This window comes from Telopea speciosissima, chromosome 2 (assembly GCF_018873765.1).
Source record: "Telopea speciosissima isolate NSW1024214 ecotype Mountain lineage chromosome 2, Tspe_v1, whole genome shotgun sequence".
Classification (NCBI taxonomy): Eukaryota; Viridiplantae; Streptophyta; class Magnoliopsida; order Proteales; family Proteaceae; genus Telopea; species Telopea speciosissima.
Genome location: NC_057917.1, coordinates 14,028,369 through 14,051,144, shown reverse-complemented (window position 1 = coordinate 14,051,144; position 22,776 = coordinate 14,028,369). Strand labels below are relative to the sequence as shown.

General features: G+C 41.2%; 1 protein-coding gene across 4 annotated transcripts in view; it reads right to left on the bottom strand.

The window, feature by feature from the left end:
• The window catches only part of LOC122652835 (vacuolar protein-sorting-associated protein 33 homolog), a 63,547-nt gene that overhangs the window by 20,948 nt on the left and 19,823 nt on the right, over nt 1-22,776 (bottom strand). For all 4 annotated transcript variants that reach the window (XM_043846709.1, XM_043846711.1, XM_043846710.1 and 1 more), the window contains 2 exons: nt 8,151-8,207; nt 7,813-7,907 (listed from right to left, as the gene is read on the bottom strand). In XM_043846709.1, coding sequence (XP_043702644.1) covers nt 7,813-7,907; nt 8,151-8,207 — 152 coding nt within the window. The remainder of the gene's footprint in view (nt 1-7,812; nt 7,908-8,150; nt 8,208-22,776) is intronic.

Genomic DNA, 22,776 nt, shown 5'->3' with positions numbered 1-22,776 from the left:
ATGGTCACTTGCTGTCCCATTCTTTTCACAAACAATGTATGGTCAGCATTGCTCTGCTTGTACCCATAAGCAACCATAGCCTTATGGAATCGGCCAAACCAAGCCCTTGGTGACTGCTTCAGACCATACACTCATACAGAGCTTTGTTCAGCTTGCACACCTTTCCCTGAGTCTCTGAAGGGGTAAAACCAGGAGGTATCTCCATGTAAACATCTTCTTCCAAATCTCCATGTAGGAATGCATTCTTCACATCAAGTTGTTGGAGTTCCCATCCTCGATTCACAACATAAGAGATGATAACTCGCATAGTATTCATCTTTGCTACAAGAGCAAAGGTCTCTTGATAATCAATTCCTTGGGTTTGAGTAAACCCTTTGGCAAAGAGTTTTGCTTTGTATCTTTCCACTAAGCCATCAGCCTTGTGCTTTACAACAAAGACCCATTTATAACCAACCGGTTTCTTTCCTAGTGGAGGACTTACTAAATCCCAGGTTTGGTTTTTCTCAAGGGCAATCATTTCTTCATTCATCGCATCCTTCCATTTCTGTTCGGCTATTGCTTCCTGCCAATTGTTAGGGATGGAAACAGAAGATAAAGAAGATACAAAAGCATGGAAAGCAGGTGTTAAAGAGTTGTATGACACAAAATTGGAAATAGGATGTTGTGTACAACTCCTTTTCGGTTTCCGAATAGCAATGGGTAAATCAAGACTGGGATCAGGAGGACCAGAAACATTACTAGGAGCAAGACTTGGAGTAGGAACAAATGCCGATTGTGTAGGGTCGGTGGTGGTGGTCTCTTTATACCGAGGGCCATCCAAAGGAAAAATCAGTTCGCCGAGTGCAAGTTTGCACATTCGTCTTCACAATACTCTCCCCCTGCACATGTTGCTCAATCTGTCCCACTTCTTGTTTTCGACTTGTAACTTCATCTTCTAGTTTAACAGAAACATCCTCTATAGTAGGTATCGCAATATCCAGAGGAGCAATCAGCGGGACCTCTTCACCACTTAGAATCTCCTCCTGCAGAGGTACCGGTTGTTAATAGTAAGCCTCAGACTCCCGGAAGACGACATCCATAGTGACAAACACCTTTCGTGTAGGAGGATGATAACATTTATATCCTTTCTAGGTAGCTGAGTAACCCAGAAAAAAGCACCGCAGTCCTTTGGGATCAAACTTGCTGTGTACATGGTGATTCCTGGCAAATACGACACAGCCAAAGACCCTTGGAGGTACAACAAATGTCGATTTGCCAACCAATATGTCCAAGGTACAGCGGCCACGTAAGACTCGAGAGGGAAGCCGATTGATAAGATAGGTTGTTGTAAGAACAACATCACCCCAGAAAGCGAGGAGGAACAGCCATATTAAACATAAGAGAACAAGTAACCTCCAAGAGATGTCTGTTCTTGCGTTCAGCCACTCCATACTGAGCAGGAGTGTCAACACAAGAGGTCTGGTGTATGATTCCATGGCTGTCCAAATAGGAGCGAAAGGCACCATCCATATACTCTTTTCCATTATCCGAGCGGAGAATCTTCACCTTGGCATCGAACTGGGTCTGGACCATTTTATGGAATAAAGTGAAACAAGTGAAGAAGTCACTTTTACTATGCATCCAATACACCCAAGTTGTCCGGCTAAAACAGTCAATGAAAGTGACAAACCATCTAAATCCAGAAGTAGAAATACATCGGGCAGGGCCCCATACATCAAAATGTATCAAACCAAAAGGCACACTGCTTCGATTATCAGAAATAGGAAAAATACTACGAGTTTGCTTTGCCAAAGTAAAATCATCACAAGAAAAATTATGTTTATTACACCATTTCACTAACTAGGAAATAAAGTAGATAAAACTCTGATAGGAGGATGGCCCAAACGACTATGCCAATTATTCAACTCAAATAGTGCAAAATCAAATCAAAAGATGCCGGCAGAGATGTCAAAGCTGTCCGGGAACTGTTAAGCACGTACAGACCACCAACCACTTTACCGCATGCAATCGTACTGTCCGTTGCCAAGTCCTGAAACAAACAATAGGTTGGAAAAAAAAAAGTTACTGTGCAGTTTAAATCCTTAGTTAGGCTACTAACGGAAAGCAAATTAGTAGTAAACTTTGGAACATTTAAGACAGAGGAAAGGCTAAGAGAGGAAGTACACTGGATAGATCCCTTCCCAGAGATAGGAGAAAGAGACCCATCAGCAACACAAACTTTGTTATAGCCAGAAAGAGGAAAATATTTGGAAAAAACAGATGAAGAACCTGTCATATGGTCGGTTGCCCCGGAGTCAGTTACCCAAGAATCGGACATGACCGAGGTGTAGTTCCCACCAAATGAAATACCTATGGAAGAAAAAGAATTTGGGTTGGTAGGCAGAGACAAAGCCGAGGCAGCGATGGAAGGAGATACTGATGCCGAAGAAGATGTGTCCAATCGATTCACCATATCCCGAAGATTTTGCAATTCAACCACAACTTGGGAAAGAGATTGATCAGGTTGGTCGTCAGAAGTTGCCTGATGAGCATGGGTGTTACTAGGCCGATTAGAACCACCCTTCCCATGCCCGCAAGTCTCTGCAGGGCGACCATGAAGCTTCCAATAGTGGTCTTTGGTATGCCACTCCTTTCCACAGTGATCGCATTTAATGGCAGGGCGATCACCAGATGTCCAATCATTACTAGCAGACCGGAAGAATTTCCTCGGGAAGCCTGTGAACCAGAGATAAGAGTCAATCATTCATGAATAACAGGATGAACCATGGTTGTACGTCTACTGTCCTCAACCAAGAGAATTGCATAGGCCTGCTCCAGAGATGGAAGTGGGTTGCGATTCAAAATATTGGCACAGATCTGATCAAACTCAATATTGAGGCCGGCCAAAAAATCAAAAACACGTAAGCCATCCTCCCACTTACGAAAGGTCGTGGCATCAACATCGCAGGTGGCAGTGAATGTACCCAGAAAGTCCAACTGCTGCCACATAGTACACATGGTATTGTAGTACTGAGACAGAGACAACTCCAACTGCTTGGTAGAGTGAATTTTCTGACGAAGCTCATAACCCTGGGCAACATTCCCAACCTGAGAATAAGTGTCCTTGGCTGTTTTCCAAATCTTCGCAGCCAAATCAAGAAGGAGATAGCGTCTGGCAATATCTTGGTCCATGGAACTAACCAGATATGACATAACCAAGAAATTGAAGTTCATCCATCGATCCTATACAGAACCAGTCTCATTAGGCCTAACCTGAGTGCCCGTGATGTAGTCAAAGAGACCACAGGAACCAATCGCAATTAAGCAAGAGCGAGACCATAACAAATAATTACTGCCATTCAACTTGATGGGATTCACCGGAAACGGAATGAAATCACATTGCGACGAACCATCAGAACCAGATGAGGCAGAAGTGATCTCAGAGTTGTCAGGCATGATGACAGATAAAAATAACTGAAATAAATCCCCAAAAAAAAATTTAGAACATAAGGAGGGAAGGTAAAATACCCTCAATGGGAGTCAACTCACCACCAAGGGGGGGTTTAGGAAAAAGGCAGCAAGAGAGAAGCCTCTAGCGAAAGAAGAAGGAGGCGAGAGCCATGCAGAACTGGTGGGGTGTGGCGGAAGGTAAGGAAGAGGCCTACGGGGCCTGGCGGAGGTGATGGGTAGGTTGTCGGGGCCTAGTTGAGGTGGCGGAAGGCTGTGGAGGGCCTGGCGGGGCTGGTGGAGGAGGTGGAAGGTGGTGGAGGACCTGTCGGGGGTGGCGCTAGGTGGTGGAGGGGCTGGCGGTGGGCTTCATTAGGGCAGAATCAAGAACCGAGAGAGAGAAACAAAGAAAAAAAAAGGAAAAAATATTTAATTTCCATATCCTCGGAATATTTTTTGCTTTGATACCATGTTGAATTCCGTGAATACTGGCTTGTCAATGAGACAGTGGCCATGCCTTTATTTATAATCTTAGAATATTACAAATATGGAAGACTTGCTTAACATTAAACTAGCACATTTAACATGTGCATAATGAACCTAGACACTATAGGTACAAGGACGATATTACCCCTGAATCCATATTACAATAGGATCAAACACCGATCCCACCAGCCCTGATCAAACACAAACCAAAAATCTTTGCTGGAGAAGAAGAGCAGCAAAAGCTTTTCATTAATATCAAAATTCATGTTCAATACTTGCCCCCTTACAACCTTATATAAAAGACTCAAAAATAGACTCCTACACTAAAAAAGAAAGGCCTAACCCAATCCTTAACCTATTAGGTAACCTAAACTGACTAGGAAAGTGAAATAACAAAGGAAATAGACTCAAAACATGGCTGGACTTAATAGAGTCCTAATCCAACCTAACTTAAATAGTCACATGACCACTAACATTAAAATAAAACTAAGGAATCCCGTATGCAACCTAATTACCCTTATTTTAGGCCCATAAAAGTGACCTATTACAAGAAAACCCATGGGATCAAAGGCCCAACATGTATAGGACCCAACCGTAGACTTATTCTTAATAAAACAAGCTTATTTTGGTGATGAATCTGCATCAGGAATGCTTGCCAAACATGTGGCTGGTTTCCTTTTCTATTTGTCTGACAATGATTCAAGGGGGTCATTTTCCATGTGTGGCTTTCAGGGAACCTATGGTTCAATGTAGCCGACTGCTGATGTATGCCATGTCCATCAAAAACTTGGTGGGAAGGGTGGTTGGGATGTACTGCAGGTTTTAGATAGTGGGCATTCAAAATCCCCATGAAGTCTCAACAGCACTTTGGAAATCGTGACTTTGAAGTCCACTATTGTGATGTTGCTGTAGATTAGTTCACATTTTCACCTTATGTCTAGTAAGGAAGAGAAACCCAAGCAATCAGTTGGAAGTCTATTTACAAAGGCATCTCGAACTTGATTTACACATCGCTCAATGGAAAGAGGTGTTTCCTCACATGCTTTTTACTGCTCAGTCTAAATCTCTTGGCAATATGAGTCACATGATACTTTCAAGACTCTCAAAATGGTGGACAAGGGATTTTGATGATCTGTTTTTTTTTTTTTTTTTGGGGGGTGGGGAAGGAACTAGCAGCCAAAGACGGCCTCCCTTTGTGGGGTTAATGAGATGAGATCTCCTAGGCTCTGTGCTCGGTGGAAAACTCAAGATTCTTTGGTCATCAATACTTTGACAAACGAGATTATTATTTTGCAGAATGAATGAGAAAGAAATTTGGCATCAATGAGGAATTAGAAAAATATGAATTTTATTGATTCAGAATGAAATATTTTACAGAGAGTTTGCATAAGGAAACAGTCTCTCCAACATTAACTCTCACACAACTACTCAGGCAAATTTGCAAATTTCCTCTCATCCAAAAAAGATCATTCACCCTACGTCGGAGCTTTTGCCAGTTGTCGGTGGAATGGCCTTCATGTGTATATAATACTCAAACAATTACTCAACAAAAAATGAGAGTTTGGTTTCAGCTCATCGGGATAGGGGCAGCCAAAGAGAAACTCAAGCAATCAATTGGAATTCTATTTACAAAGTCCTCTTGAACTTGATTTTCACATTGCTCAATGGAAAGAGGTGTTTCCTCACATGCTTTTTACTGCTCAGTCTAAATCTCGTGGCAATATGAGTTGCATGATACTTTGAAGGCTTTTCAAGGCTCTCAAAGTGATGTCAAGGTACTAAAACTCGGGTCTCGGTACCAACTCGGCCCTTGGAAAAACTGAATCGAGTCAAGATCTCGCTCGCCGAGTTGGTGCATTTTTTTTTTCCGACTCAAAGCCTCAACTTGGTGGGTTTTAGACCTAGTTTGGGTCTGAAACTTGGTATTCAGCCTATTTTAGGCCATTTAAACACAATGGCACTATCAGATTTTGCAAAAAACAAAGTCCAAATATGAGTTTCAATTCGGACCATAGGTTGGTAGGCGATGACGTACTAAAATACCCTACTCTACACATAATTTAGTAATAGAAAGCAAGCAAAACATTCAATTAATAGCTAAACCATTTAAATAAGAATTAGAAATGTTACAGTGATACATCAAACTGTTTAACAATGTTACAACTATCATCACATAAAATGACTTTGAATCAAGTATTCAGTCCCCGCTAGTGTCACATAGTCTTCCCATGAAATAGTGTTGCTGTAATGTTGCTTATAGTGCTCCACAGCAAGCATATAAGAGTTCTGTCGAGTTAGGTAAGTAAATACAAAGTATTGGGTCATTTCCATGGGTCAACCCGAGATCCGAGATCTCGCCAAGATATGTTGAGTTCTGTTGAGTTAGGTAAGTAAATACATAGTAGAAGGATCATTTCCATGGGTCAACCCGAGATCTTGACCAAAGATCTGAGATCTCGCCAAGATCTCGGCGAGATATTGCACTTTTATGTACCGTATGCCATCTCGTCTCGGTTTCTCAGAAAACCAAGAAACTCGCCAAGATCTCGCCGAGTCGAGACGAGTTTTAGAACCATGAGTGATGTACAGAGCTCAATTGTGGTGATTCTAATACAATATGTCAGCTTGCAAACCCCTCATTCACCATTAAACCCTATTTCTTTTCAACCCAACTTCAAACTTTTATCCAAATCCTGATATCCAAGTTAACAGCATAGCCCACTAAAACCATACAGCTTATGAACCCCACTAGATGTCAAAGCGCTAGGCGACCAAGGCATTGGAGGGGGTCAAAAACTAAGGCGATAGGTTAAAAAATATCAATAAAGTTAAAACATTAGCAGGAATAAGAAATTTTTGAAATCCAAATAGCAAAAATGCCATGTCCATGGTGGCTCTTTAAACACAACTTTGATAACAAACAACTCAAATTTGTGAAGCTCAAAAGTAAGGTTGGACATGAAACAGCAATCATGCTAGATACTATTGGGAAAAAGGATTAAAAGGTTAATAACATGAAACATCAAGGACATAGAAAGTCTCTTAAACACACATTTATATCAAATAGGAAAAATCCTTAAAATCCTTGAATTAAGAGAAATCATCAAGCCATGATGATGCAGTTAAGATTGTTCAATTGGGCCTAGAAAGACTATATTTTGGCCAATGGATGGGTTCTATGGGTCTTGGGCTTTTTACTTTTGGGTTTATTGATGTAATGGGCCTCTTTTATAAGCCCATGTTTGTGGTCTTAATTCTGTACAAGGGCAAGTTAGTTTAGTCTAAAAAAATTCCTTTGTAGTTAAGTGCTTTATGTCTTATTGTTAGCCAGTTGTTTATGTTGTTTGGTGTCTTCTGTAGCAAGTATTTGGTCAGTTTAAGTTAGTTTTTATTTAGGCAACTTGAAGGGATAGTTGTTTATCTGGTTTAAAATTCCTAACATCAATTTTTTTGGTCATTATAAATAGGGTTGTAATCCTACACGAATTAGATGAATGAAAATAATTTGAATTCTGTTTTGAAAATTAAGTTGGATTTAACTCTCTCCTCTCTCTTTCTCCCTCCCCTCGTGAATGGTACTGTTCATCCCCTACTCTCTCTCTCCTGCGATCTGTTTTCTCCTTACTTCACTTCCTTTATTCCTCTATTCTTCTATTATTTCTTCTCTTCTTTCTTCTCCTTCCTGCTGGAGCATCTCTGTTATCATATTTGATTAGTTTTCAGTTATTTTTCTGAATTCCTACATTCTGTGCTGTTTTTGCACATAGTCCTGCCTAGTTCAGAATTGATTGTTGTTATTCTTATCTCTGATTTTAGATCGGAACCTATCCTTGGGCCTCTGAGCAGTGTGAGATCCAAGAGTTGGATATCAGACTGCATTACATAAGTTCATCAATTTACCTTGAATTAAGTGGAACCTTCACTTTCTTTCCCTCTTGTTGGACGCCCATGATAGACGCATCAAGCTCCACAGAACCATTATTGATACGCAAAAACTGCACTGAAACTATCAGAGAAAGCTCATGACAAAATCTAGATCAAACAGAATATCCTACATTGCTAAGTTCAGACTGTTGATCTCATTAAGAAGGCAAAGGCATTAGGTAGAAAGTCTATGGTAAGAAGCAAACCCCATGTTTATTGTGAACATTTAGTCATAACATATACTTTAACTTTCTAAGAGTTTCAGAGTATCTAGATAGACTAATAATCAGTATTTGAATTTCGAACAAGCATACCTCATCCAGCAAACCTTCATAAGTTAACTGAGAACACATAGGTGTAACCATGTCAACCTGCATCCAGAACAAATAAGACAACTTCTTAACATTTTTTAACAAAAATCCACTGCAGGACTTGTTATTTATGACTGTTCAATGGAATCAGACAGTTACAACAAAAATACATGAACATAAATAGGCCCAACGGAAAAGCATTATCTCAAAAATCCAACACCATTTTTTGCATGTACCTGTTATAAAAGGAGCTTTTCTTTGGTGCACTATACTCTTTATTATGCCTTCCCTAGTAATCCATATTAGAGGATGTTCAAGTGTGCAAAATTTAGTACTACTCTAAATGTTAGCTGTTAGAAAATTTGAGCAAAGGACATCCTAGTGGAGTTCCAATTCTTTGCTCGTCTGCAAGCCCAAGAATATTCGGGACCCTAGCTGAGTCCCATGGAGCTAGCAGAAGAATAGGCTAGTTGAATGTGTCTTTGCTTTTTTTTTTTAGGGGAGGGGGGGACTCTAGTCATAGTTGTCACGGCGCCGAAGCGAATCAAGGCAGGCGAGGGGGTTCAAAAACTAAGGCAACACAAACAAGGCGCCTAGGAGACCAAGGCGGCAAAAAAAAAGTAGCCAGGACGCCAAGGCAACGCCTTGACAACTGTGACTCTAGTTAATCTGTTCATGATCTTAATGTCAGAATTTGGATAGGCACAAATGCAACAATCAGCAATGATGAAATTCCAATCAAATGGTCGCAATTTTGCAAAGTATTTCAATTTGATGGACCTCAAAACAAAATCACATGCAAAATACAAAGACTAAAATATTTCGGACAAATGATTGAAATGTCAAAATGTTGGTCGCAATAATCAAAATGTCACATTCCTTAATATAAAATATTAAAGTTCGAGTAAAAAAGAGTTAAAAATGACGAAATTGATAGAATGTTTCTGTTGTAATATGGGTATAAGGGTAGAATTGTCAATAGGGGTAATTCTGTCTTGTAACCATTCTAGAATAATCTCTTTTCTATTATAAATAAAGCTGGCTGTCTCATTAGACACAAGTCATAATTTTCCCCCAAATCATCATGGTGCAGAGCAGAGATCGACCTAGGGATTCCAACCCTAATCGAGTCTCTCTCTTAGCGCTGCCACCACCTCTCTCTTATTGCCGCTACCGCCTCCTGCCCTCTCGGTCTCTCTTGGCGAGTCTCTCTCTCTCTCTCTCTTCTAGCGCCACTGAGAGCCAATGCCACTGTCTCCACCATCTCCGCCACCCTCGGTGGTGCTTTTCTAAGCCACCGAGGGCTTTTTTCTCCTCCTTTTTTATCTGTCCAGTCCTCTCTGATGATTTGAAGGACTGCTTCCACTTTGTTGAGGGATTTTTTTGTGATTGATTGATGATCTAGTTCTCCTGCAGCAACTCGTGTGGATTTTTTTTTTGGTAACGATGTCAGATCTTTCTACTAATGCATCTGGATCTGAAGGGCAAGGTCGTGGTTCTCATGATGGCTTCCCTACATGCCCGGTATGCTCTGTTCGTTTAGATGGGAACAATTATTTGATATGGTCTCGATCATGTTACCTCGCCATTGATTCCCGCGGGTATCTGGGTTATCTTACTGGCACAAAGGTGAAGCCCACCACTGAAGGTGTTGAACAAGAGAAGTGGGGTTCTGATAACTCCCTGGTTATGTCTTATCTTCTCAGTAGTATGCAATCCCAACTTGCTCGGGGCTATCTTCTGTTGGATGCTGCTGCCAAAATTTGGAAAGCTACTCAGGAAACCAATTCACAAGATGGGAATGATGCCCAGGTCTCTGAATTGCGAAAGAAACATCATGAGACCAAGCAGAAGGAACTCAGTCTGTCCCAGTATTATTCTGAGTTGCGCAGTTTGTGGCAAGAGATTTCTATGATACATTTCAAGCCTCTAACCCTGACGATGTTATACATTTTCAGAAACGTGAGGATTTCAGGTGTGATTTTCTTGCTGGGCTTAATGTGGAGTATGATCAGATATGTGCTCAAGTACTTAGCTGTGATCCCTTCCCTTTTGGAGCAGGCCTACTCTCTGATCCAGCTGGAGGACAGCCGTCGAGCTGCTATGTTACCTCCTTCCTCTCAGGAACGATCAGCTTTTATGATGCAGATCTGAAGACTTACATTCGTAAGAAGAAGAAGTCCAAGTAGTTTTTTAGTCTGTTAGTAGTTTTCTATAGTTAGTTATTTTGATGTATTTGCGTTTTAAATTGAACCGATTCAACCAGTGGTTCAATTTAAGTGATTTTAGTAGATTTTAGTTAAGTCTTTTTTATGTTTAATTTTGGGTTCACTTCTCTCCATGGTTTTGAGAGAGAATGTGTTTTGTATTATAGTCAGCTAGGGGGGTTGTTCCCACTCCTAGTCTGAATAGGACAATGGCCTTTAGGCCTTGTAAATAAAAGCTATTTGTGGGCTCCTATTTACCCATCAAATATTGAAAAAAAAGAATTCTCAAAGCTGCTGCTCTGCAACTTGTCTTCTTGCTGAAGATATTTGTCTTGTGTTTGATCAAGGTTGACGGAATCGGTGTTTGATCCGATTGACACCTTGCCGGGGAAGCCTGGGTGGTTCGTTTGGTTAAGTTTTACATCTCCATTACTGTTCTACATTCAAGTTCTGATCTCGAGGTTCATTCAACATCAATAATTCTGTTTTCAAGGTTAAACATCATCAACAAGTAAGTCCAAAATTCCCAAATCCTAGATTCTCCTTTTCTCCTTTTATTTTTACAAGTTCTACATTCTGTCCAGAACATTCCAACCATGGGAATCCTCCCAAATTCAGATCGAGTGCTTCCCTGCCCCTTTGGGAAACTCGATCCAAGTTTGGTTCACTTCTGCCCAACCAAACCCTAAGAATACACTTTCTCTCTATTAAACCCTAACCCTAAATTTTACCCTGTTTTCCTCCCAACACCTTGCTGCCGATTCTGTTTTACACCCCACTGGTTTGCTGAATCAGTTTATTACATCACTGATATTAGCAAATCATAACCTAAACTTAACCCTAACTTCCATACCCTAAATCCCATAAAACCCTAAACCTAATTTAGCCTTTTCCCTAGTTTTAAACCCTAATTTGAGTCATCCTATGAGACAGATTCTAGTTTGATTACATCAAATCTAGGACTAAAAAATTTTATTTTTGGCCCTCCCACACAGCCAAAAGGTGGGCCGTCTCACCCCAATGCTTGTTCTGTTGCTGATCGAGAACCTATCAGGTGTGATTATTGTGGGAAAGAACGGCATACCAAGGAATTTTGTTGGAAGCTTAATGGTTGTCCCACAGCCTCTTCTACCAAAGGCCGTGGTCGTGGCAAAGGATCGGCAAACCATAGTACCATACTGAGACTACTGCAATTGACTCTCTAGCTTGTGCTGCCCCTTCCACCTATCAGGATGAGTTTATTATGCTTCTCTGGTGTTTGGTAACCAAATTGGATCCATCAGCCTCTGCCAACCCTACTTCCGCCGCCTCCTCCACTTTGGTACCCTCGGACTCTGCATCTCCAGATATGTATTTTGCTGGTCATTGTGCATCAGCGGTTTCCCGTCCTTGGATTATCGACTCCGGTGCCTCTAACCACATAACCAACACCGCTAGCCTCTTTTCCAAGTACTCTCCTTGTTCTGGTAAAGACAAGGTTCGCATTGTTAATGGATCACTTTCCTCTGTTTTTGGGAAACCGTTTTACATGTTCCTAAGTTTTCTAGCAATCTTATTCCTATTAGTCATCTCACTTCCGACCTAAATTGTAAAGTGATTTTTTCCCGTCTCACTGTCTTTATCAGGATCCGGTAACAGGGGAAACGATTGGCTCTAGTAGGGTTCATGGTGGTCTCTATTTGCTCAACGAGGATGTTCCACCTCACCGTTATGCTCATCAGACCATTTTTGCTCCCGCTTCAGTTGCTTCTCCTGATTTACTTCTTTGGCATAGACATCTAGGCCATCCTCTAGTGGGCACTTTAGTTAAACCTTTTCCCAAATTATTCTTTAAATGTAACCCCAAGGATATTTTTTTCCAAGCAAACTTGTTCCTCTGATTCCAGTTTGAACACTAGAAGTGCTTCTCCATTTATATTAATCCATTCGGATGTGTGGGGCTCTACCCGTTGTACTTCTATTTCTGGTTATAAATGGCTTGTTTCTTTCATTGATTGTCATACCTGTATCACCTGGCTTTATATGATGCACCACAAGAGTGAGGTCTTCGCCTGCTTTCATCTTTTTCACAGTTTTGTTCGCACCCAGGTCAACACCAAAATACAAGTAGTAATAATGGGAAGGAGTATAAGGATGGTGTGTTCCAAGCATATCTTGCAGCTCAAGGTATTCTTCATCAGACAAGTTGTGTCAACACACCTGCTCAAAATGGAGTAACAGAACGCAAGAATCGTCATTTACTTGAGGTGGCACGGCCTCTCATGTTTGAAATGCATGTACCACCCCAATATTGGAGTGAGGCTGTCTTGACTGCTGCCTACCTTATCAATCAAATGCCTACTCGTGTTCTTGACTTTCATTCTCCTCTTCAGGCTCTCCAGGGATCGAATACCTTTCTCATTCCACCAAAGGTATTTGGGTGTATTTGCTATGCACGGAACCACCAGCATCCCAGTAAGTTGGAATCGCGTGGATTGAAATGTGTGTTTCTTGGTTATTCCCCCACTCAGAAGGGCTACAATTGTTACCATCCTCCGTCCCGCCACATGCATGTGACTATGGATGTTATTTTTAATGAAGCTACGCCCTATTTTTCTCCGACATCTCTTCAAGGTGGAGACTCTCCATGATTTGGTGAAGATATGCCTCCTCTTGTTAGTGAAGGCCATACTCTTGTTGGTTCCAAAGTTTCACCTCTTCCTATCCAAGGGGAGACTCAACCCATTACAGTTGTTCAGCTCCTATTGTTTATACCTGTTGCCCTCGTGGGAAGCAAATGGACACCACCCTACCTAGTCTATTTCGGAATTTTATAATACTATCATTGGTCTTTGAGAAGAGTATGATCATTATAGGGATCTTCAACTATCCAGCCCAGAAGATGAAGCAGTGGTTTACTGAACTCTTGAGAAGGAGAGTGTTCTTTTCTTCTCAGTGGATTGAACCCGGAGTACGAGCCCAACCGTATACAAATCTTAGGCAGGTCTCCTCTTTCATCCTTAGATGAGGTGTGCAGTTATTTGCAGAGTGAGAAGACTAAAAGGGTAGATATGGAACCTGCTTCCTCTCTTGAGCCATCTGCTCTTTCTTCGAGCTTCTAGAGAGATTGGCGTGGTGATGGTAAAGCAAGGGCCACCCTATGGAGATGACAGAGATAGGCCCAAATGCAACCATTGTGGGAGATCTAGGCACACTAGATAGAGGTGTTGAGCTCTTCATGACCGTCCTCCTGGTACATGTGGTGGATGTACTGGTGTTCGAGGTGGCTGTAGAGGGGGAACTAGAGCACATTCTGTGATGATTGAGAATGATACTCAGGAGTACCCACCTAGCATACAGGTTGATTCCAGCTTACTCCACCAGGGAGGACATTGCACCATTGGCAGGGTCATGTCACACCTGGGCAGCTCATCTTCTACACCTACAGTGGAAAATTCCTCATCATCCTCAACTTTGCAAACCTCCACAGCCCCATCTTAGGTCATTGACTAGTGCCACTGACCACATGACTAGTACGTCCCACTATTATGATTCCTACACCATTTGTTCAGATAGGGATAAGGTCAAGGTGGCTGATGGCTCCCTTTCCTCTATTTCAGCTAAGGGCAATAGTCCTATTACATCTTCCATTTCTCTTGATTCCATTCTACATGTCCCTAACTTTTCCATTAATCTTTTATCTATGAGTCACTTAATTAAATCCATGGATTGTTGTATCCCTTTTTTTCCTTCTCACTGTCTTTTTCAGGATTTGTTGATGAAGAGGATTATTGGTAGTGGACATGAGGAGAAAGTGCTCTATCTTCTTGAACCTCAACCACTTTTTTTTTGCCCACAACTCAGTCCTATGTGTGTGGGCGTAGTGATAGCAGTTCTGTGGATTCTGTAATGTTATGACATCGTTGTCTTGGCCATCCATCTTTTGTTGTAATGAGGAAACAATTATCTCATTTATTTTCTTCTTTTTCCTAGTCCCGTGCTTTTCAATGTGAACCATGTATGTTTGCCAAACATTGTCGTTCATTTTATCCATATCAGGGAATTAGATCTACTGTTCCTTTTCATATTGTGCATATTAATGTTTGGGGACCCTCTCCTACTACCTCTTTATTTGGCTATCACTACTTTGTTTCATTTGTTGATGATTGTTCCCGCACTACTTGGACTGTTCTGATGAAACATAAGAGTTATGTCTGTGATGCATTTAAAAAAATTTATCAAATGATTCTTACTCAGTTTGAAACTCAAATCAAAATTGTTCATTCAAATAGAGGGGGGGGTAGTACATGTTTGGTGGCCTCCAAAACTTCTTTACCGATAATGGCATTATCCATCAACTAGCTTGTGTTGACAGACCCCAACAAAATGGGGTAGCTGAGAGGAAAAATCACCACTTATTGGAGGGCACTCAGAGTCTTTTATTTGGCAAGCATGTTCCTAAGACCTTTTAGTCTGATGTTCGTCTTACTACTTCCTTTCTCATCAATCGCATGCTTACAAAACTTCTTGGTTCCAAATCTCCTTTGGAAACCTTGTCTCCTCAGGTTTCTGTTTTCTCTCTTCCTCCCAAGGTCTTTAGGTGTGTTTGTTATGTTCATGTTAACAAATCCTCTTGGACTAAAGTTGACCCCAAGGCTCTCAAATGTCTCTTTCTTGGGTATTCCTCTACTACCAAAGGCTACAAGTGCTACCATCCTTCCTCCTGTCAGCGTCTCCTCTCCAAAGATGTCACCTTCCTTGAATTCGTGCCCTTCTTTGCTCCTCATCAGCATCCTCTTCAGGGGGAGAATAGTGGGAGTAAAAAGGCTGCTGATTATATTCCCTTTCTTTTTCCCCTACCTATTTCTCTTTTTATGCTTGACATTGGGAAACACAAAGAAGTAGATGTGGTTGATATTGATGATCAATCAGGTATTGTTCTGACAATACGAAGGAGTTAAATGTGTACAAAAGAGGTTGCTGGAGGAAGAAGACCTGCCAAGAGCCCTCTTTGGATCCACATTCTGAGCTCTACCCTCCTCAATTAGGTAACACCCCTTCTCTTCCCTCTGAGTTAGATCTTCCCATTGCTATTCGAAAGGGAAAGAGAGTCTGTACTAATCCCATAACCCAGTTTTTCTCCTATGGTGCTCTATCTCCCACAGGTATTGCTTTTACTGCTGCCCTTTCCTCCATTTCCATTCTCAAGAATGTCAGTGAGGCTATGTCTGACCCCAAGTGGAGGCATGCCATGTCTGAGGAAATGTAGGCACTTGAAAGGAATTGCACTTGGAAACTGATTGATCTTCCCAAGGGAAAAGTTCCAGTTGGATGCAGATGGGTTTACACAGTCAAGTACCGGTCAGATGTTACAATTGAGAGATACAATGCCAGGTTGGTGGCCAAAGGATACAGCCAGGTGTATGGGATTGATTATCAGGAGACATTTGCTCCTGCGGCTAAAGACAACTCAATAAGCGTTCTCTTATCTTTGGTGGCTAATAAAGATTGCATATTGTATCAATTGGATGTGAAGAGCGCTTTCCTCCATGGAGATCTAGAAGAGGAAGTGTACATGCAGACTCCACCCAGCTTCAAGTTTCCCTCAACTGAAGGGAAAGTGTATCTCCTCAAGAAGGCACTATATGGTCTCAAACAGTCCCCAAAGGCATGGTTTGAGTGATTCAGGCAGGCTATTTTGAAGAATGAGTATTCCCAAAGTCAAGCTAACCACACTTCACTTAACTAGCGAGGTAATGGTACCATCCCAACCCTTATTGTCTATGTTAATGACATTGTAGTGACCGGAGATGACAGAGTTGAGATAGCTAGGTTGAAGACCCCTACTTGGCTCAACAGTTTGAGATTAAAGATTTGGGTCCCTTTAAGTATTTCTTGGGAATTGAAGTGTCAAAGTCCAAGAGGGGAATCAACATATGTCAAAGGAAGTTTGTTCTTGATTTATTGAAAGAGAGGGATATTGGGCTGCAAACCAACAAGTTCTCCTATTAAGCAGAATCACAAACTAGGAGAAGATTGTGGTCCCTCTCTTGTTGATGTAGGGAAGTACCAGAGGCTAGTGGGGAAGCTCATCTATCTGTCCATGACTCGCCTAGATATTTCTTACGCAGTGGGAGTGGTGAGCCAGTTTATACATGCTCCTAAGAGTGGGCACTTGAATGTTGTATACCGCATTCTCAGATACTTGAAGTCCTCTCCGGGGAAAGCACTATTGTATGTCAGGCACGATCACTTGAGAGTAGAAGGTTTCAGAGATGTCGATTGGGCTGGATCCATCTCAGACAGAAGGTTTACATCTGGTTATTGCACATTTGTGGGTGATAACTTAGTCACATGGAGAATCAAAAAACAGCCTGTTGTAGCTAGATCCAATGCAAAGGCAGAATTTAGGGCTATGGCTCATAGAGTTTGCGAACACATATGGTTGAGATGATTGGTCCAAGAGTTGGGGTTTGATACTTAAGGATCTATGCAGCTCTACTGTGATAACAAGGCAGCTATAAGCATTGCTCACAATCCGGTGCAACATGACAAAACAAAGCACATCGAAGTGGAGTGGCACTTCATCAAGGAGAAGATAGACTATGGCTGCATTTGCACCCCTTTTGTGAAGACTGGTGATCAATTGGCGGACATCTTCACCAAAGGGCTCACTTCTCTCTAGTTTGGTACCTTGTTATGCAAGCTGAGAATGCATGACATTTGTTCTCCAGCTTGAGGGGGAAGTATTAGAGTTATGTAATAAGGGTACTTAAGAAACTAGTTGTTGTCTAGTTGCCTTATATTGTTCTCTCTCTTTTTTACCTTTTACCTCCCAAGGAAGGTGTATGTAATTCCTTTCATCTTATTAGTGAAGTAATATAGGTATGGCAAAGACAACTCTCTAACACACAACATTCCACCATCTTCTCTTCTTCTCCTTCTTCTTCTCTATCTTCTTCAACCTTCTTCCTCCATCTTTCTCCTTGTTCTTTACATTCTTTAACTTCCAACTCTTGGGCCTGAAGCTCTATTAAATTTCAAACCCACCACCCTGCCTCTTGATTACTACCAGGGGTTACTTCACTTCTGTAGTACACAGGCTTTGTACTATACAAAAATGGCTGGAGCACCCTGGAGGCTTGCTCATCATATTAGATAAACCAGATTCTGTGATTCAAGTATTCAACATGAATATCCCGTTACAGTTGAGGAAATGATCCACAACCTAACTAGCAGATGACTTGGCTATCGAGGGAGTCTCAAGACCATTAGATTATGGACATAGCCAGCCTCTGTTAAAATCTGAGGTGTTTTTGTCCTTCACCAGCACATATTCATTTGAATCATTAAAAAAACCACTTAAATATGATTGACGCATCATGTTGTGTATCCACCACTGCTCATAGTACTATATCTCGCGATATATCGGTATCTCGGGCCTACCGAGATATCCGAAATATCCGAGATATCGCGAAATATGACCGAAATATTGCATTTTTTCTGCAATATTTCGGGGGTCCATCTCGGGGGGTTTTTGGCCATATCTAGGCCTGAAACTTCATGGACAGCCTTATTTAAGCTTAATAAACACATTTAAACCATAAAATTGTAAAAATGTGAATTCAAATTGGTGTTTTGGGCTTGCACCCTTGATTGACATACGGTCACCGACCCTAATGTATAAATAGTTAAATACACATAGATTAGGCAGTTAATATTTAATAATAGTATTTAACTTCATCACATATCAAGTTAAAGCCAATACACATTGATGAGTGCCATGATTCTCATAAACTCCATAATATTCAATAACTCGCTTAAAGCCTTAAAGGCAATACACTAAGTGTCAAAGTTAGTAAGTCACAAGACTCGCAACTCGCAAGTCACAACTCACAAGTTCATAGATCAATGAAATCACAACTTAAGTTACAAATTACAAGTGCTAAACTGCTAATAGTAGTTGCTGTGCCTCCCTGGATCAATCCCACTCATGCCTCGCTGGAGTCGACGTCCATTGCTCTCTGTTTGAAGGACATATGTGGACCACGGTATAGAATCGGAGAAGAAACGAGTGTAGTCATCCACAAGTGTCACGTAAATGGAATCATCAACATCTCGTAGGTAACCTATCCTAGGATATAAACTAGGGTTACCAATCGATCCATCCGTGAAGAAGATGATCCACTGTGATATTATGTTGGCGCCGGCGCAAGAGGCGATGGCATTGGCTGCATGTATGGCTGGTGAGGTTGGTAGTTAGGTCCGCTAGGGTATGCAAAGATGTTATTTACAAAGATGATCCAGTATGTCCCTGGGACTGGGACTGGTAGTCATAGTCCCCTACCCCACTGAACTGCCCATATGATGATGATCCATATCTATATCCATCGTAAGGTTGTGATGCACCATAATCCGATGCCAATGGAGTGGTATGTGCGAAAATTAAAATAATTATTTAAGAGCAGAAAAATAAATCCGACACCGTGAAGCCGTAGATCGGCCATTGGTGTCTAACATATATTTAATTCATTACCATCTAAGTCATATTACCCCTAATTATTTCCTGTTTTAATTGTAGGAAAATGAATTTTTAAAACCAGAAAAAAAAAAAAAAAAAAATACATATGGAAAAAAAATTTCGACACTGTGAGGCTATAGATCGGCCTCCGGTGTCTAACATATATTAATATCATCACCATCCAACAAAATTTGTACATAGTCTTTTCAAAAAAATAGTTTTAGAGGAATAGAATTTACCTTAAATAGTGGAAAAAAGCTTGGATGATGAGCTTAGATGACCCTCCGATGAGTTTACCGGCGAAAATCCGACAACAATGTGCTTGAACAATGGCTAGAGTGTTGGATGAGAGCTTGGAAGAGTGGAAGAATAGGCAAAAGACTGAAATTCCTTAGCAAATGCAGCTCTCGGTCGAAATATGGACCGAAATTTGCGAAATATTGTATTAAAGCCCCCCTTCACGTGACACTTTAAGCCAAAATACCATATTTCGTCGATATCTCACGAGATATCGAGATATTGTCGATATCTCACGAGATATCGTCGATATCTCACGAGATATCGTCGATATCTCACGATATCTCACGAGATATCGACGAAATATGGTATTTTTTCATTTCGACCTGATTTCGCATCTCGGTAAGCTCGAGATATACGAAATTAAGCGATATTTCGGCGAAATATCGCGAGATTTTGAACCATGCCGCTGCTACATGGATTTTCAGTCTGCATCCTATTAATATCATGAGTAGCATTCGTAGACCGTAGTATCATATGTTGATTCATGATTGTCCTGAATAAAGGTCATCACACTATGAAAAATGTCCATTTATTTATAAACATACTGATGGAACTCATGCTTTCCTACCCAATGTTACCACAAAGATGGAGCCCATGGTTATGATAATGCAGTTATTATCCACCATCTACTATCAATTCATACAACCCTGATGCGTGTTCCTTCCTGGATACCTATGCCAATGCTGAACTTATACCACATGGTTTTCAAGTCAACTTCGTATTCCCATAGTTAAGGGTGGGAGAACATAATACTCTTACAAAATTCTCACTGTTCAATCATGGTCATCTCTTGAAATATAGCCATATGTGGGCAATCATAACGTTGGGACTCATCCTACCCTAATGTTAACCAATATGCCCATCACTGGATAGTAGCCAGACCTTAATTAATAAGTTCAGGAATGGATATGCATGGTAATTAAACGGATTGCAATAATACTTTTCAAAAATCTGGCGTAGTAAAACGCATACGGCAATAATACGATACGTGTTTAATACAACCACTCTATAAACAAAAATACAGGCATATATTCACAATGTAACAAACATTCACCACCTAATAAACAAAATAATAGCACATAGATAAATAATTTTATCAAAAGAAACCTCACAACTAAAATAAACACAAAGAAATGATTAAAACTAAGTAAAGCAAAGAAATTTGTCAAAGGCTTTCTTTTTCTTGGGAAAAAAAAACTATTCAGGTTTTAAAACAGTTAATACAGCCAAAGATACAACACGACACAGACCATTACAAATTACAATTCATAAGAGGCTCAAACCTGTTGCGAACAAGTCTCTGATGATCTTATTGAGCAAAGCCCCATAAAGAACTGTAAACAGCCTTGGGAATAATGCTTAGATGATCTGATCGATCACCCCAGCCTCTTATTTATAATAAAAACAAATTACAGCAAAGATATGAATCCCCCCAAATCCTATTCCTACTAGGAATTCCCACTATAACTAGGAATCCCAAATAGAAATCGTATAGGGAAGAAAAACAGGAAAAAACAATTAAAAACTAATCAAAATAAAATAGGTAATGAAAGCCAACTAGGACTAGGTTACCCCTAGTGGGTAACGTAGCCTTATCTCAACACTCCCCCTCAAGTTGGAGCAAAGATGTCGATCATGCCCAACTTGACTACATTGGGATGAAACAGCTTCCCAGACAATCCCTTAGTGAAGATATCTGCAAGTTGATCAATAGACGTCACAAAGGGAATGCAAATCAACCCTTCTTCTAACTTCTCTTTGATGAAATGCCTATCCACCTCAACATGCTTGGTACGATCATGCTGTACTGGGTTGTGTGCAATGTTGATTGTAGCCTTGTTGTCACAGTACATCATAGGAAGACGAATAGGAACACCAAGATCTTGTAGCAGCCCTTTAAGCCAGAGTAACTCACAAATACCCTGTGCCATAGCTCGAAACTCAGCTTCGGCACTAGAACGAGCAACAACATTTTGCTTCTTACTACGCCACATGACAAGATTTCCACCTACAAAGGAGCAATACCCAGAAATAGACTTGCGATCTACAGAACCAGCCCAATCAGCATCAGTGTATGCTTCTATCCGTAGATGACCATGCATAGACAAAAGAATTCCTTTTCCAGGAGCTGACTTCAAATAGTGCAAGATACGAAGAACAGCCTCCATATGTGAAGAGTAGGGATCATGCATAAACTGGCTCACAGTACTCACGGCGACAGCAATGTCAGGACGAGTGTGTGAAAGATAAATCAGCTTCCCTACAAGTCTTTAGTAGCGGCCTTTATCAATATGCTCACCCTCTTTCTCCTTGAGTCGAACAGTAGGGCCCATAGGAGTATCTGAAGGATGACAGCCAAGCAACCCGGTCTCAGCCAATAAATCTAGGACATACTTCCTCTGGGAGAGAAAAATTCCTTTAGAAGATCGGGCTACTTCAATCCCAAGAAAGTATCGTAGTTTCCCTAGATCCATAATCTCAAATTCTTGTCCAAGGAAAGTCTTCAACCGTCTGATCTCATCACCATTATTGCCAGTAACCACTATATCATCAACGTAGACTATAAGAACAGTGAGTTTTTCACCAACCCTCTTTATAAAGAGTGTGTGATCAGCATTACTCTGCTTATACCCACAGAAATCATGGCCTTGTGGAACCGCCCAAACCATGCTCGAGGTGACTGCTTCAGCCCATAAAGTGCACGCTTTAGTTTACATACTTTTCCTTGGTTTCTGTCACAAGAGAACCCTGGTGGAATGTCCATGTACACCTCCTCATCCAGTGTTCCATTTAGGAAGGCATTTTTTACATCTAGCTACTGTAAATCCCATCCAAAGTTGACTGCACAAGATAATAACACACGAACAGTATTTAACTTGGCAACCGGTGCAAAAGTTTCCTGGTAATCAATGCCGTGTGTCTGAGTGAACCCTTTGGCCACAAGTCATGCCTTATACCTATCCACAGTGCCATCCACCTTCTGTTTCACCACAAACACCCATTTGCATCCAACGATTTTCTTCCCAGGTGGAAGAACCGCAAGCTCCCATGTGTTATTTTTTTTCAGGGCTTCCATTTCTTCCATCATAGCTGCCTCCCACTTTCCGTCTGATAAAGCTTCTTGCTAATTGTTAGGAATACGAACAGAAGAAAGAGAAGAAACAAAGGCACGAAAGGATGGGGAAAGGGAATCATAAGAAACAACATGAGATATCGGATGCTGAGTGCAAGATCTGACACCTTTGCGAAGAGCAATAGGTAAATCAGGAACATTACCAGGTGGAGAGGCAGATTCTGCATCCGGGTTCGGCAATTGGATGGGTACTGGAGCAACAGTTGATTGAACCTGCTTATGTTTCCTTGTATAGGTCTTCATATTATTGGCATCAATCCTCCTCTGAAATTCACTAATAGTCCTCTGGACAGGAGTCTGGACCGGGGTAGCTTGCTCCCCCTGAATAGAAATGGTCTCCCCCTATATAGGAACCTCTCCCCCTGACTCAGGGGGAGTACCAGGGGCAGGCCGAACTGGTTCAGACTCATGGTAAACAAACTGAAGTGGAGGTGGAGAGTCAATAGTCAGCACATCTTCACTAACACTCTCCCCCTGAAGAGGTGGGGA